The 15,039-nt window shown below is 42.3% G+C and overlaps 1 protein-coding gene across 2 annotated transcripts in view; it reads left to right on the top strand.

Annotated features, from left to right (window-relative positions):
* The window catches only part of LOC120404863 (transmembrane protein 263-like), a 301,093-nt gene that overhangs the window by 245,394 nt on the left and 40,660 nt on the right, over positions 1-15,039 (top strand). The window contains exon 1 of one of the 2 annotated variants that reach the window (XM_039537904.1): positions 1,596-1,651. The exons of the other annotated variant lie outside the window; for it this stretch is intronic. Within the exon in view, the coding sequence (XP_039393838.1) occupies positions 1,645-1,651 (7 nt within the window). The 5' untranslated portion in view covers positions 1,596-1,644. Of the gene's footprint in view, positions 1-1,595; positions 1,652-15,039 lie in introns of those variants that run through there. 2 annotated transcript variants of the gene reach the window in all.

The following is a 15,039-nucleotide window of genomic DNA, read 5'->3' as shown; positions in this document are numbered from 1 at the left end:
TGTGGAATCCTTGTACATGTGATTTCCTGGTATTTAGTTTCTCCTATGTGTCTCTCCTATATCTCTTCATTTTAAAGACTTCCATTTGGCCACTTCTGTGAACACTCCTTCAGCAAGAATCCACCTGACTTTCTAAAGCTTCATGTCAACTCTTAAAGCCGAGCATTTCTTATGCTGGCTGCTGCAAGGATCGCACTTGGCACTTGAACCAGGGGCATTAGTCATACCTAAACCTGCTTTTTCTTACAGTTCTTCAAATGAGACACATAGTCCAGGTTTCCAGTTCCACATGAGTCTCTTTATATTAGCACTTTCAGGGCTGTTTCAATCATACTTGACAGTTCTGGATCTATCGCCTATATATCAGTTGTCTAAGGAATTGGCCCCACCCCAGATCTTTGGGATTGGGGAGGAGAGAGGATACTATGATCCCAGTTGGAGATCAGTTTCCCACATTATCTGCCTCTCTTCTTTCCACAGTCTAGGGATTCCTCCTTCCAAAAGGGTGGAGTTACAGAACCAAGTCTCTTATTTGAAGAACCTTTATTCTTAAGACCTTGACACTCCTACACCCGTTCAGCCCTCATCTTCTACTTCTCTTCCACACTCACTAATTTTGAAAGCAAGGTAGGTTCTTGCCTATTCCGTTTCCAGCCCTATTTAGCACATAGGTAACAGGAGATAAGCACCTCATAAGTATCATAGATGTTGTATGTTTCCTGCCCATTTCCCTATCATATACTGTTCATGCAGAGCTGTCAGCACCACTTTCTCCATGAGCTATTCCAACGGCTCTCTTCTCCCTCATCTCCTCCGGAATTTACATTGCTTTTTCCAATGCCACATAATCACAGTTCAACAAAGATCTGGTTTGGGCCATGCTTCTTATTAATTGCTTGTATTCCGGTTCCATCTTGGGGTCCCAGTCAGGATCAATATCCAACTGTGCTGATTTATTTAGACCAGTTCTGAGTTATTTGCTGTCCTTCACACACACCCCTCTCCATTCCTCCTCTTCACTGTCATCTTCCTTAGTCAGGTCAGCAGAATAAAAGCATTACCTCCGTGATTCTCCTGTATGCAGGCTGAATAGCTGCACCCCACCGTTCATGGGCGTCTTCTCAGTTGTTCCCTGCTTGTCTCTTCTCTGAAGAGTCACCCACACTTGAGCTTTCCAAAAAGAACAGGACAATCATGTCTCTCTTCAGATTTCCCCTGTAAACTCTTTCCCTGCCCAGTGAGCTAAGGAGCATATTTCTCACATCATTGTTGATTATAAAGGTTTTAGTCAGGCAGCTTGTGGGTAAGCAGGTGATTTTTTTTTCATTGCTAGCCTTGAGTGTTGCAAATTACCTCTCAGCACAAACTGCATACCTCAAGTACTCTAGACGTCTTACACACGTTCAGGAATCTTAATATCTCACCCAATTTTTTGCATTAATCTCCCTTTAATCCAGGCAGCACTGTAAGGACTAAAGATCCTTTACATTACATACAGGTAGGATTATGGCTTATTCATTAGGGAGAGGGAAAGATTGATTTTTCTTCTTTGCGTCCTTGATAACTTTCCCTTTGCTGAAATCCTTGCAGACGCTTCTCCCTGCTCAGCCTGTCTCCACAGGAGGTGAAGATGTAACCCTCAGTATGAAAGGTAAATACCACGGCTCCCATTGAAAGCAGAAAATGAGCACTCCTGCTTCTCTGACAGAAAGGTTGTATTGTGAATTAAGCCCTGCAAGATGATCTGCCCTTAAACCCTCCTCTCTTGTGTTAAAGACTATATTGTCATCTTGCATTTTCTCTATTTATTTATTGCTTTACCATGGAATGAGGAAACTTTCAGATCCAAAGACAGATGCTTGTCAATAAATATCCCCCTGTAGGATTTCCTTAAATTCAAAGTTCAGATGTCACCACAGATCTGTCACATGTTAAGCAGCAAATCACTGTAAGGCAAAACAGAAAGAGCTCTCAGCCTAAAGTGCCAAAAACCACGCTGTATATGGACAGGGACATTGCAGGATACACTGTGTGTAGTCTCCCCAGATGACTGGAAATGGAGCTTGGATGACAAGCCGTAGACCAGTTTGTGTATTTATTTTAAGAAAATGGGGCAGAATACATTTTATGTGACATAGCAAAACCATCTAGCAGAAGTAATGAAGGCAATTCTAAAATAACACAGCCTTGTTTTTAACTTTCTTGCCTTTTTTTCTTCGCAGCTGGATGTGTGCTGTGCTGGAATTTTGTTCACATTCTGGCTGTCTTGTAAGCATCAGGCAGTGCACACTACCCCATCTGGCCAGGCTGGCCTAGAGAAATAGGCTCTTCTAAATGTGCAAAGACAGTTTCTTTACATAGGCATAACTCTCTGTACAAAGCTGCCTTCTGTGTATTACAGAAGCCATTAGGACTAATAGAATTTGGTTTCCAATCACAGCCCAATAAATTCCATTTTGTTGCATATTGCCTCAGAGAGATGAGATGGGACAAGTCCATGGAAAGTTTTTAAGAACCCTGGGGGGCAATTTTGAACTTGATTCCAAAATGGCTGAGATAACAGCGGAGGATGGGGGCAGAGATGGTTCTGTTTCCTGTAGACAAAGAAAATCTGGCTGCAGCATTCAAGAACTCCAGAACTTAGAAACTGGAGGGTTAAGAAAACTATAAAAATGAGAATTGAGAAAGGAAGCAATGCAAGAATAAAGCTTTCAGTGGAGGCAGAACCAAGGTATGGACAAATTCTGGCATGATTTACTGGTACATGACTTAGAGGTGAGGGTGATACAAAAGAGAAAGGAAGTTCACAGATGAGAATGACTCCAAGAGAAGTTAAGGTTTTGCTTAAGGAACATGATAAGAGTCAGAAACATTTGATAAGAACTCTATCTAGAAAGACTTCAGTCTTGAAAGCATTTGTTTAGTTGTTTACATAAGTTTTATGGTGTAAGCAGAATTTAGATGGGATACAGAGGATGGCCATAATATCTTGACCATTTTGAAACTTGCTTTCCACAAAGTACCTGAATGCAGGAAAGATACCCCTGTATATAAGGCAAGAGAAGCCACCAGCAATCAGTTGCTGGTTCTGCCCAGTCTGGACAGAACGTCTCGGCTAGTAGGCTTACGTTTTCAGCCAGACCCTGTCAATACACCTGCAAGACTTCAAGGCACATCTATCTGAGTTTGCACAACCTCCACATTTACAAAAGCATATTGGGCAGTTAGCGATGCAGTTACCTAGTTTTATAAAAATGTGGGGAGGTTGCAGATTTATTTAATGGAGACAGGATGGACATTTTTTTTCCCTTCTCTCCAACAAACTAATTTTGGCCCAGCATGAGGTGGGTTTTTGGCCCTGCATAAAAATTAGACCACCCCCCCCCCCAAATATACCTTACCCCTAAAGAATTTGGGCTAATTTTGTGAATTAAGATAGTTTTTGCATTAACAACTGGCCTGTAGACTGAAGTTCTCTATTTATCCTCAGACCAAAATGGGCAGGGATAGGACATACTTTCCCTACTAACGTGTATTTATATTGGTTCTGGCGGATCACAGGATGAGAGGGTAGTTCAGTGCTACATGGCCTCTCTAGTGAGACTGTCAACAAGACAGCACAAATGAGAGTCTACAGTTGTTTAGGTTTTTATTAGGTGGACACTGGTCTGAGCGTGAAGTAGTCTGAGACCTACCAACTCATTTCATGCAGAGGACATCCTTGTGTCCTAGAGCTGAAAAGGTTCCCTGAGCTGCCCAGTGCCCCCTTTTCAAATGAAGACCCTGTTAAGTTTAGAATGGTGAAAATGAGCCATAGGAACTATGTGACAGGCTTGAGGAAATGGGGCTACCATGCCATTTAAAAAGAAAAAAAATGAGTTTTTTTTCAAGTCTTCTCTTCTAGGCTGCCACCTTCTGTCCCCTGTGTACAGTATCTGCCATCTGTGTGAGTGTAATTTAGTGCCAATTAAGGAGTGAGTGGGAGCCATAAACTCATTTCATTTAAAACCTGGAAATGGACTCCTGGGAACCTAGAGAGAGAACTGAGTGCTTTCTCTCCACAAAAGCTGCTCCACCCCAGTGCTGTAATTCTAACCACCAAGCTCCAAATCTTTAAATTCAACGCTGGCTCGGATTTACGGAGCATTAAGCGACTGAATTAAATCCTCGGTGTTCACTCGGAGTCAGCCTGAGTGAGTAAAGGATTTCACGGGCTGGGTTACTCTACAAGGCTATAATTTATAACATTATGCAGAAGCTGCTCCTCCGAGTTTTATTTTGACTTGCTGCAATTTCTTTTTATTAAAGCCCCGATAGTATTTGTTGTTTTTCTGTCTGCTTTGATGTGGGAGTTTTGGATTAAATCTAAATAAATAAATGAGTTTTAAAATTAAATTAGGTTTCATTTGCATGAGTCTGGGAGTGAAGTGCATCTTTCTTTTACCATATAAAATCTAACAGACCCATTACTGATCATACAGCCCTCAGTTGCTCATGAGAAAAATGACATTTCCCTCTGCGTAGGAAATACTTAAAAGTCCCAAGAATAGATTTATAGGAATATTTTAACCTTTTCTTTGATCCTTGAAATGTCATTGTTCTGTAGGCTACATTGCAAAATGTGACCTTTTCTAGGAACCATGGGATGGATTTGATCTTTGGAAGATGTTTTAGAGGTAATGTACTAGAGGGTGCAGGGAGGATTCGTTCCCAAACAGGGATTGGAGCTGCTTTTTGTATGCATGTGGTGAGAGGATGTTTGTGTCCTGTGTGTATAGTGGCATAGGTATCTGAAGTGTGTGCTTTATAGGTAGAGAGCAGGGAGATGTTAAGAGAATATTGCAACTTTTTATTTTAATGTGAAACAACTTCACTTTCTTTAGTCCAAATAAAAGACGTTAAAGTAACAGTAATGGGCCATATGGGGAAATGTTCATATGAAGATGCTTGAAATGTAGGCTGTTTCTTGAAGTGCAAGCTATGTTTGCTTTCCAGACAAAGTTCACCTAGAGTCCCTGGCTGGCAAAATACAAAACTGGGCAGTTAAAGAAGAAATAGGAAAGTTCAAAAGAATTGAACCTTCCATCCCTTTAGATTTGTGTTCTGCCATGATGTTTCCGTCACCCTTCTCTGATGCTTCCATCCCCCTTCAGTGTTTACAATTTGTCTCTCAGAACAACAAATCTTAAATTGTGTGTATTCTCCATGTTGCATGCAAAAGAAAGCGCCAGCTAAATTCCTGTACAGCTGTGTTTAGTTTGGAAACCCCTAACCTTTTAGCTGTTTTCAACAAGAGTGGAGAAAAGCCAGTGAAACCCACTGATATGTCCCAATGGTTGTCAGTTCCCTCTTTTGCTTTTGCTGGTGATAATATTCCAGACCAGATCTCCTCCAAAAATGCCAGAGCACCACCACGTGAGTTCCCTATGTTGAGACCAATGCTGCAGTCTTTCAACACCCAAAACTCACACTGGAGACTAATATTATTGATGTATTATACTAGATGTAACGGGTTCAGTCACAGAGACCCCCTTGGGACTGTCATCTGATGTGCCGAGACTACCTCTGAGCCTGTTTTCTCTGCCAGTTTGGGCCTTCAGAACCCTGCCTTGTTGAGCCAGACACACTAGCCTACTGCAACACAGACCCAGGGTCTGATCCAGACCCCCAAAGCTTCAAACTTAACTGAAAACAGCTTAAGAAGTGTTCCTGTCTCCAGCAGCCAGACACCCAGCTCCCAGTGGGATCCAAACCCCAAATAAATCTGTTTTACTCTTTATAAAGCTTATACAGAGTAAACTCATAAATTGTCTGCCTACTATTACACTGATAAAGAGATATGCACAGCTGTTTGCTTCCCCGGGTATTAATTGCTTACTCTGGGTTAATTAATAAGCAAAAAGTGATTTTATTACGTATAAAAAGTAGGATTTAAGTGGTTCCAAGTAATAACAGACAGAACAAAGTAAGTTACCAAGCAAAATAAAACAAAACAGGTAAGTCTAAGCCTAATATAGCAGGAAACTGAATGCAGGTAAATCTCACCCTCAAAGATGTCCCAATAAGCTTCTTTCACAGACTAGGATGTATATATTCAGTAGATCATAACATTTGCAAAGATAAGTTACATGGCCTATCTAGCATAAAACATATTCCCGTTGTATCATATTTACACTCATAAGCATATTTTATAAAGCATTATGCAGTGCAACATCACTAGATGCCCCCAAAATAGCTTGCAGAGTAAGCACAGACAGAACTTTATCAGTGGTAACTCAGTAGGGATGGTAGGGGATGGGAGAACAAAGGCGATAGATTATCTGGCTGCCTGTTTGTTACACAAAAGATGGCAACAATGCAGAAGAAAACTTGTCCTACTGCAGTATTCAAGAGGTTCCCGGGGCTGGCACTTCAGATTTTTGGGCTGGTTCTCTGAGCTCCCTACTTAAATGTTACAATGAGTCCTGTGGCACCTTAAAGACTAACCGATGTATTGGAGCGTAAGCTTTCGTGGGTGAATACCCACTTCGTCAGATGCATGTAATGGAAATTTCCAGAGGCAGGTATAAATATGAAGGCAAGAATCAGTCTGGAGATAACGAGGTTACTTCTATCAGGGAGGGTGAGGCCCTCTTCTAGCAGTTGAGGTGTGTTTGCATTCTGGGTATACTGGCCTGCTTGAGCACGTCAGTGTTGGTGACTCTGTCCCTCCAGGAGATTCCAAAGATTCAACAAAGGCAACGCATATGAAAGCTGTTGAGTCTCTTTTCCTGATGAAAGTATAGGGTCCATGTCTCAGTCCATACAAAAGTGTGCTGATAACACATGCACGATGCACACAGATCTTTGCATGTTCTGTCAGTTTGTTGTTTTGCCATACCCTCTTGTTCAGTCTAGATATTGTTGTAGCGGCTTTTCCGGACATTTTCTGAATGTTGAGTTCCGTTTCAAATGAGAGGTTGACTGTGATAGTGGACTCCAGATATGTGAACTCATTCACCACTTCAAGTTCATAGTTGTTGATCTTGATGGGGGGTGCTTCTTCAACTCCTTGGCACATTGTGCTCATCTTTTTAGGCTGATGATAAGTCTGAAGTCTTCGCAGGCTTTGGAAAAACTGTCCATGAGGTTTAGGAGATGGGCTTCTGTGTGGGTTGTCATCATCAGCAAAGAGGAGGATAAAGGCCTCCCAAGTCTTGGTTTTAGATCTGAGTCTTGCAAGATTGAACAGCTTTCCATCAGATCTTGCATGCAAATAGATTCCCTCAGTTGAGGGACCAAAAGCTTGTTTCAGTAGCAGGGAGAAGAAGATCCCAAGGGTTGGGGCTTTGCTTGACCCCACTACGAATCTGGAAAGCCTCAGAGACTGAGCCCCACTGTATTGAACTGTGCCTTACTTGTTTTCATGGAAGGACCGAAACATGCTTAAGAGCTTGGAGGACATACAATCTTTTATAGAAGTACAAATAGTCCACTTCTACTGACAAGGTCAAAAGCATTTATGAGATTGATGAAGGCTATGTACAGGGGCTTTTTTTGTTCTCTGCATTTCTCTTGTAGTTGTCTCTGTGAGAAGATCATGTTGATAGTAGACCTTCCAGCTCTGAAGCCACACTGTGATTCAGGATAGATTCTGTCTGCAAGGGTCTGAAGTCTGTTCAGGATGACTTGAGGAAAGGCGTTTCTCATTATACTAAAAAAGAAAATGCCACAATAGTTGTTAGAGTCGCTCCTGTCACCCTTCTTTTTGTAGCAAGTGATGATGTTAGCATCTCTCATTTCTTGTGGTACTTCACTTTCTTTCAAGCACAGGCACAGCAACTCATGAAGGTGTTTCAGTAGGATAAGTTTTCCACATTTTATGACCTCTGATGGTATACACTCTTTTTCGGGGCCTTTCCATTGGGAAGGCCATCTATGGCAAGGCTAAGCTCCTCAACAGTTGGTTCATCGTTGAGTTGTTTCATAACAGGCATTGATGGCTGCATCTGTAACAATATTTTCACAGCTCAGAGTACTGTTCTACCCAGCGATCCATCTACGTAGTGCGGTTGTTGATTGTTTCCCCTATTGTTAATTTCAATGGGTCTGAAGTTGGACCCAAGCTTTCTTGATCCCATCATACATATTTCTGATGTTGCCTGTATCGGCTGCTACTTGAATGCTTTTGCATAAGTGTAGCCAGTAGTCATTGGCCCAACATTGAGCAGTTTGTTGTACCTTGGTTCTTGCCTCTCTCAGTGCTTGTAAAGTTTTTTTATTTGGGTCTCTCTTGTAGTTGGCTTGAGCTGTTTGTTTGGCCTCTATGTCCTGGTGTCATCTCACTGGAATATGCATCAAACCAGTCATTAGTCTTGTTTTCCTTCTTCCCAAAGACTGACAGAGCTACATCATAGATTGTGTTCTTCAGCTAGGCACTTGGGGCTTGTAGTATGTTCTTGTACTGCTGTGACTTTTCTTGGTCCACTATGGTGCTGATGTTAATACGAGGATGTCCTTTTACTTTAGATTTGTGTCTTTTCTTTGGTTTAAGTCTTGCTGCATACCAGAGAGTGGTCTCTGTTACAATCAGCACTTTGATAACTGTAGGTAATGAGGACGCTGTTAAGATTGGTATGCCTTGTGATAATAAGATCCAATTGGTGCCAGTGGCCAGATCTTGGATGTTTCCAAGAGACTTTGTGTTGTGGCTTTATCTGGAAGAATGAATTTGTTATACAAAAGTAGTAGTAGAAACAAAATTCCAGCAGTCTCTGACCATTTCCATTCATTTTACCAGTTCTGTGTTGACCAAGACAGTTAGTCCATGCTTCATGATGAGCTTCCAGTCTTGTGTTGAAATCCCCTAGCAGAAAAACATATTTATGTTTCAGAATCCTGCTGATGACAGTGTAGAACTGGTTCTTAATGTCAGAAGATGAGGAGAAGGTTGGGGCATACACACTCACAAGGTATACTGGGCTCTCAGATGTGTATAGTGCCAAAATTCTCTCTGATCCATCATCCCCAGAAGTGAGTTCTTGATGGAAAATCCCACTCCATGCTCTCGTGTTCTTCAGCGCTTTTCCTCTGCCAGAAAAATGTGTAGTCTTTTTCCCTGAGAGATCCGCCTGATGCTAGCCAATGTCATGTTTCTTGGAGGGATGCAATATCTACATTGAGTCGTTTCAGCTCATCATTGATCACAGTAGTTTTACGTGCATCATTGATTTGTTGAAGGTCCTCAGATAATCTGGTTGTTATGGTGCGAAGGTTCCAGCACCCTATCTTTAAGCATGTTTTCTTTCTTTCTTTCACTTGATTTGCCTGGTGTATTGGTTTCAATCCACTTGTCAAATTCTAAAACTCTAAGCTCCAAGCACCCATTGAAGCAGAAAGACTGTGGCAGGACAACAGTCTATTGTCTGGGGGATGCCCAGTTTTATGGTGGGCGGTGGTTTTCCAGAGAGATACAATGATCTCTCCCACCATTGGACACAGCCCCTGGTGCACAACTGTATACCAGTTGAGTAAGAGGTTAGAACCAGTGACAGCTGCCTTCTGTTTTGTGTCAATGCTCAAGGCGAAGCTGGAGTACCTCTCCAGGATTCAAGCCTGGGCAGATAACATGGAGGCCCTGAGTTGCCCATGCATCAGGACCCTCCTCTTGGTGTCACCAGTAAAATCCAGAGGAAAGGAAGACTGTCTGGAAGACTCATTAATATAGGACAGAAGAAGTGCAGGATCATCCACTCTTTTGGATGTTAAAAAAGGAAGAAGTGTTGATGTTAAGTCCTGTATTGCTGGGTTGTATCTGTTTCTACTCAGAAACTCATACTTTCAAATTGATTGTATTCCACTATAAAAATTTGTTCTAGGGTTGAGAGGCCCAGTGCTTGGATTACTTTTTATATTGCCTGATTGCCTCCTAAGTGGTGGGTTCACTTCCTCTCTCAGTGTGCAGGGAAGTTTGCAAGTATCTGACCCCTAAGGATTTGATCCTGCCCAGTGGAGATGGGAAACGTGCATACAAGCACAAGGTATAAAGTGCTGAGTAGTTTGGGGAATGGAAGGGACCCCATTCCTGCATTAATGAGATGCTGCTGTGTAGCTGCCAAGTTATTCCTGCGTAGTAGCAGGAGTGAGGCTTGAGTGGGAGTCAACTGCTAAGTGTCTCATTAGCATGCTTAAAATCATGCTGAACCCCATGTCTCTGCAGAAACAGCCACTTCCCATCCTTTTTATCACACGCTAAGGGGTAAAAAGGTGTAAAGACTAAAGCAAAAGAAATAATGGGGAAATATTTCCACAAATGCACATTGACATATGAAAGTGAATTTAGGTTTGACTCTTTCCTGTTGGTTTTAGAATCATAGAATTGTAGGACTGGAAGGGACCTCAAGAGGTCATCTAGTCCAGTCTCCTGCACTCATGGCAGCACTAAGTATCATATATAAATGGAGATAGGGGGTCTATACACTTTTAAATGCATATTAAATATATGTAAAATAGTGTTATGTTATTACTCACCACAAATAATAGTACAGTAGGCACACAAAAATACACAAGTACTACCCAGAGATGTTGCAGAGCTTTGCTATGGAAGTAAACTGTAACTGACGTGCTAACAGTTATCAGCTAACTGAATTCAAACTAAGCCACGGCGCTGCCACATCATCATCTGCACATGCGTCAAGAAATACCCTGCAACGTGGCGGTACACTCTATTTTGTAGCAAGATAATTTCACTACAATTAGCTTAAAAACTTGAAAGTACATTTTTTGTTCGTATATTACAGTAACTGTTAAAAAATGTATAATGTTAATAAATACATAGGTTGATTAAATATAGTAGTTGTACTTACGTACCTGTGCTTAATTTGTGTTTTCGATGATTTACCTTCTAAAAAAATCTGGCATGTCTTGCACCCCCAGATAGGGCATCTTGCACCTCCAGGGGGTACGTGCACCCCAGGTTAAGAACCACTGATCTAGACCATCCCTGACAGGTGTTTGTCTAACCTGCTCTTAAAAATCTCCAGTGATGGAGACTTCTCAACCTCCCTAGGCAATTTATTTCAGTGCTTAACCACCCTGACAGTTAGGAATTTTTTTCTAATATCCAACCTAAGCCGTTCTTGCTGCAACTTAAGCCTGTTGTTTCTTGTCCTATCCTCAGAGGTTAAGGAGAACAATTTTTCACCATCCTCCTTGTAACAACCTTTTATGTACTTGAAAACTATTATCATGTCCCCTTTCAATCTTCTCTTCTCCAGACTAAACAAACCCAACTTTTTCAATCGTTCTTCACAGTCATGTTTTCTAGACCTTTAATCATTTTTGTTGCTCTTCTCTGGACTTTCTCCAATTTGTCCACGTTTGCTGAAATGTGGCACCCAGAACTGGACACAATACTCCAGCTGAGGCCATATCAGTGCAGAGTAGAGCAGAAGAATTACTACTTATGTCTTGCTTACAACACTTGTGCTAATATATCCCAGAATGTTTGCCTTTTTTTGCAACAGTGTTACACTGTTGACTCATATTTAGCTTTTGATCCACTACGATCCCCAGATCCCTTTCCGTCATTTCCCATTTTGTATGTGTGCAACTGATTGTTCCTTCCTGAGTGGAGCACTTTGCATTTGTCCTTCGTGAATTTCATCCTATTTACTTCACACCTTTTCTCCAGTTTGTCCAGATTTTTTTTTTTAATTTTAATTGTATCCTCCAAAGCACTTGCAACCCCTCCCAGCTTGGTATCATTGGCAAACTTTATAAGTATACTCTTTATGCCATTATCTACATAACTGATGAAGCTATTGAACAGAACCGGACCCAGGGCTGATCCCTCAGGGACCCCACTTGATATGCCCTTCCAGTTTTCTGTGAGCATTTGAGCAGTCTAGCTATAGTAGCACCAGTAATCACCAAAGGCAATATTCAGCTCAAATATTCTCTGAAAGCAAATTCCGAAACGTTTACTGGATTGCCAGGTTCACAATTCATAACTTGCACGATCAGAGCTAATTATCTAAGAAAGTGTACCTGTGGTGGCTATAATTTTGGACTATAATCTGCAGACCAGGTCTTGAAGAAGTTCATAAATACTTTCAAATAGACTTGAGATTTTGCAGTTTGTTTACAGACAATTTGTACACGAGAAGAAGCAGGGGAGTTGAAATTTGCCAAATAAATTATGGGTTGAGAATTATTTGCTCAGATCTTCTTGAGCTACTACCACTCAGTGCAAGGGATAGTGCCTAGCACCAGGGAGGGCTGCAACAGGGTTGAAGGACCTTTTCAGTCCCTAGTGGTCTCATGTCTAGACTATTGGAAGAAAAAGAGGACTGCCCTGTCTGGAAGCACCTGTAACCATCATCACCCTGTTCACTTTGCTTGTGTGTGTATTCCTTATCCCCTATCCTGTGACTGTTTTTGGCTTATTAGGGTGTTGACTCTCTTGGGCAGAGACGGTCTTCCTCTGTGTGTTGGGAAAGTGCTCAGCACAGGGGAGTCCTGGTCCTGATTGTAGCCTTTGGGTGCTTCTGCAGTACAAATTATAGAATAGCCCAGCTCATGATCTATGCTAGAAACACAACACTTTTGTGGATCCCAAAGGCCTACTAAATGCGTAGCCAATATGAGAGTGATCCGACCGTAATGGCCATGGCATTAGTGCGTCTAAGGCTGTTGCAAGGGAATCATTAGAACAGTGTGATTCAATTGTACCGGTAACATTGTCTCCTCTTTGGTGTCAGGAGTGTGGTAATGTGGAATTGATATGCTCTGAGTGCTGGTCACAGGTGCTGTCTGATCATTTTAGCATATGGCCTCTAATAGCTCTTATGCTTCATGGATTTAATACCCAATACGCAACTTTCCCTCCCAGTTGGGGGGAGATGTTAACTTGGGAAAGGAGTTTCCTCTGTCTGTATCTCACCCTCTCACTCAAGCACCCAAACTCTCCCTCCTCAGCCCCCCTCCCTTCTTTCCCTTAGCCCTTTCTCACAGGAACACATGAAAACTAATGTAGTTGTGTTTCAGAAGCCTGTATTATGACAAACCAAACATCTCTGATGCAGATACCAAGGAAATGTTTTCAGACAGGCCATGACACAGGATTTTTGCTTGTCTTGTTTCAAGAAGACTATCTATCAGCCATGCTTCACCATCCTTGGCCCCAAAGAGTACAGCAATGTGAGCAAACTTAGCAGCCAGCGAGAGGAGGTGGCTGACGTAAGTGCTGATGAAAATTAAGGACTGGGTAGTCCTGGAAACTAGGCTTCTCAGCTTAGTGCAGGTCAGGGTTGTCAAACTGTCAATCTGCAGCATGATTCACTCCTGTGATGCTAATTCTGTGTCTGGCTCTGAGGCTAGCAATGTATTCAGCTCCATTCTTACCATAGCGACAGACTACCTTCCTTCCCCGTTCCTACTTATAAAATGTGTCATACATGTCAAACTATGGAATTAAACCCTCTATTTCAAACCAGACAGTAGCTGTAAAAATCCACATTAACTCCTTAAGAAAAGCCTATGGAAATTTCCCTCTGGCCTTTGGTTGGTTGGTTTGGTTTGGTTTTTAACCAAGACTGTTCCTTAATGGACATGCTTGAAGCTAATGTACAGATCTTGTGCTTCTAGCCTCCTGCCCTCTCTCCAATTTTTTGGTCCCTGATTCCTGTCTTCAGACAATTCTTACCACTTAGGGTGACCAGACAGCAAATGTGAAAAATTGGGACGGGGGTGGGGGGTAATAGGAGCCTATATAAGAAAAAGACCCAAAAATCGGGACTGTCCCTATAAAATCGGGACATCTGGTCACCCTATTACCACTGTTGGTATGTGAGCCTTTGCTCTGTGATTTCTGCCATCTGCAATAGCCTTAGTATTGTTAATTACTGATATCACAGTAACACCCAACACCTCTGGTGCTGTACAAACATAAAATAAGAAACAGTCCCTACCCTGAAGAGTTTACAGTCTAAAAACAAGATAGGCAAAGGGTTGGGAGGAAGGCATAAACCATACAATCAAAGTGAACAATGTGATGGTCCGCAAATGTCCTGTTAGCTCTACAGTCTTGGGTCTGGTTTGCTTTCATTTTTTGGGAGGGGTTTGGGTGTGAAAGGATTAGCTAAAGAGAGACAAGGGGCTGTCCATGAATTACATAACACATTAGGAAGTGGCTGGGTCTTTAATGTTGTGTGTGTGTTTCAATATTAGAGAGTTATGGGTGGGGGCTCTTGAAAATCAACAAAAAATATGTTACGTGATTTAGGCACGGAGAGGAGACATTGAAGGGAGTGAAGAGTTTCTGGCTGAGAGGCTGGAGGGAGGCGGAGCAAATAGGCAGTCAGCACAGGAGAGAGACTGTTCAGTGTCAACACTGAAATAAACAGACAGCCAATGATGACACCATTAGTCCCAGAGGTTCCTTCTGCACTGTTTCTCTGCTCCGTCCTGCCACTTAGTCTCTGATGGCTCCTCCCAGCATTTTCTCTTCCCTGGCTTGCATGGGGACATACGTGGGCCTTGGTCTCCATGGCCAATGTATGTGTATGGGGGGGTCTCCCTTGCACAGTTCTGGCTCTGAGGGGGGATGTTGGGTGGGGGGAACCATGGCTAGGTCTTGGCTCCCCACAAAGCCCAGCTGAGATTCCGGCTTTTTCCTTCCAGTGGTTTAGCTTGGGAAAGAGGCAGTGTGGCTGATGAGAGATGTAGAGTCTGCCTGCAATACTCCATCAAAGTCTCAAATTGTATTTCTCCCTTACCTTCTGTGTCTTAATTTCTCTCTCCTTTTCCTGCTACTTTTTGTTTGCAGCCCAGCAAAGCCCTCTATGAACGTTTATATGATGGTGCCCACTCCTTGAAGACAAACTTTCATAGTCTTGCCTCATTCCCTTCACCACTGTCCTTAGGATAAAACCAAATAGCTAGCCCCATGGAAGAGATTGCTTAAAGCTTGGCAGTACCTCAGCCTGCTGCAGTAGCATAAGTACATCAGTGCAACATGATGTCTGGGCAGTACTAATAGGGCAGGCAATTAAATTACAA

This window comes from Mauremys reevesii, linkage group 4, assembly GCF_016161935.1.
Source record: "Mauremys reevesii isolate NIE-2019 linkage group 4, ASM1616193v1, whole genome shotgun sequence".
Taxonomy (NCBI): Eukaryota; Metazoa; Chordata; order Testudines; family Geoemydidae; genus Mauremys; species Mauremys reevesii.
The sequence above is the reverse complement of the archived record's forward strand: the minus strand, read 5'-3'. Positions and strand labels throughout refer to the sequence as shown.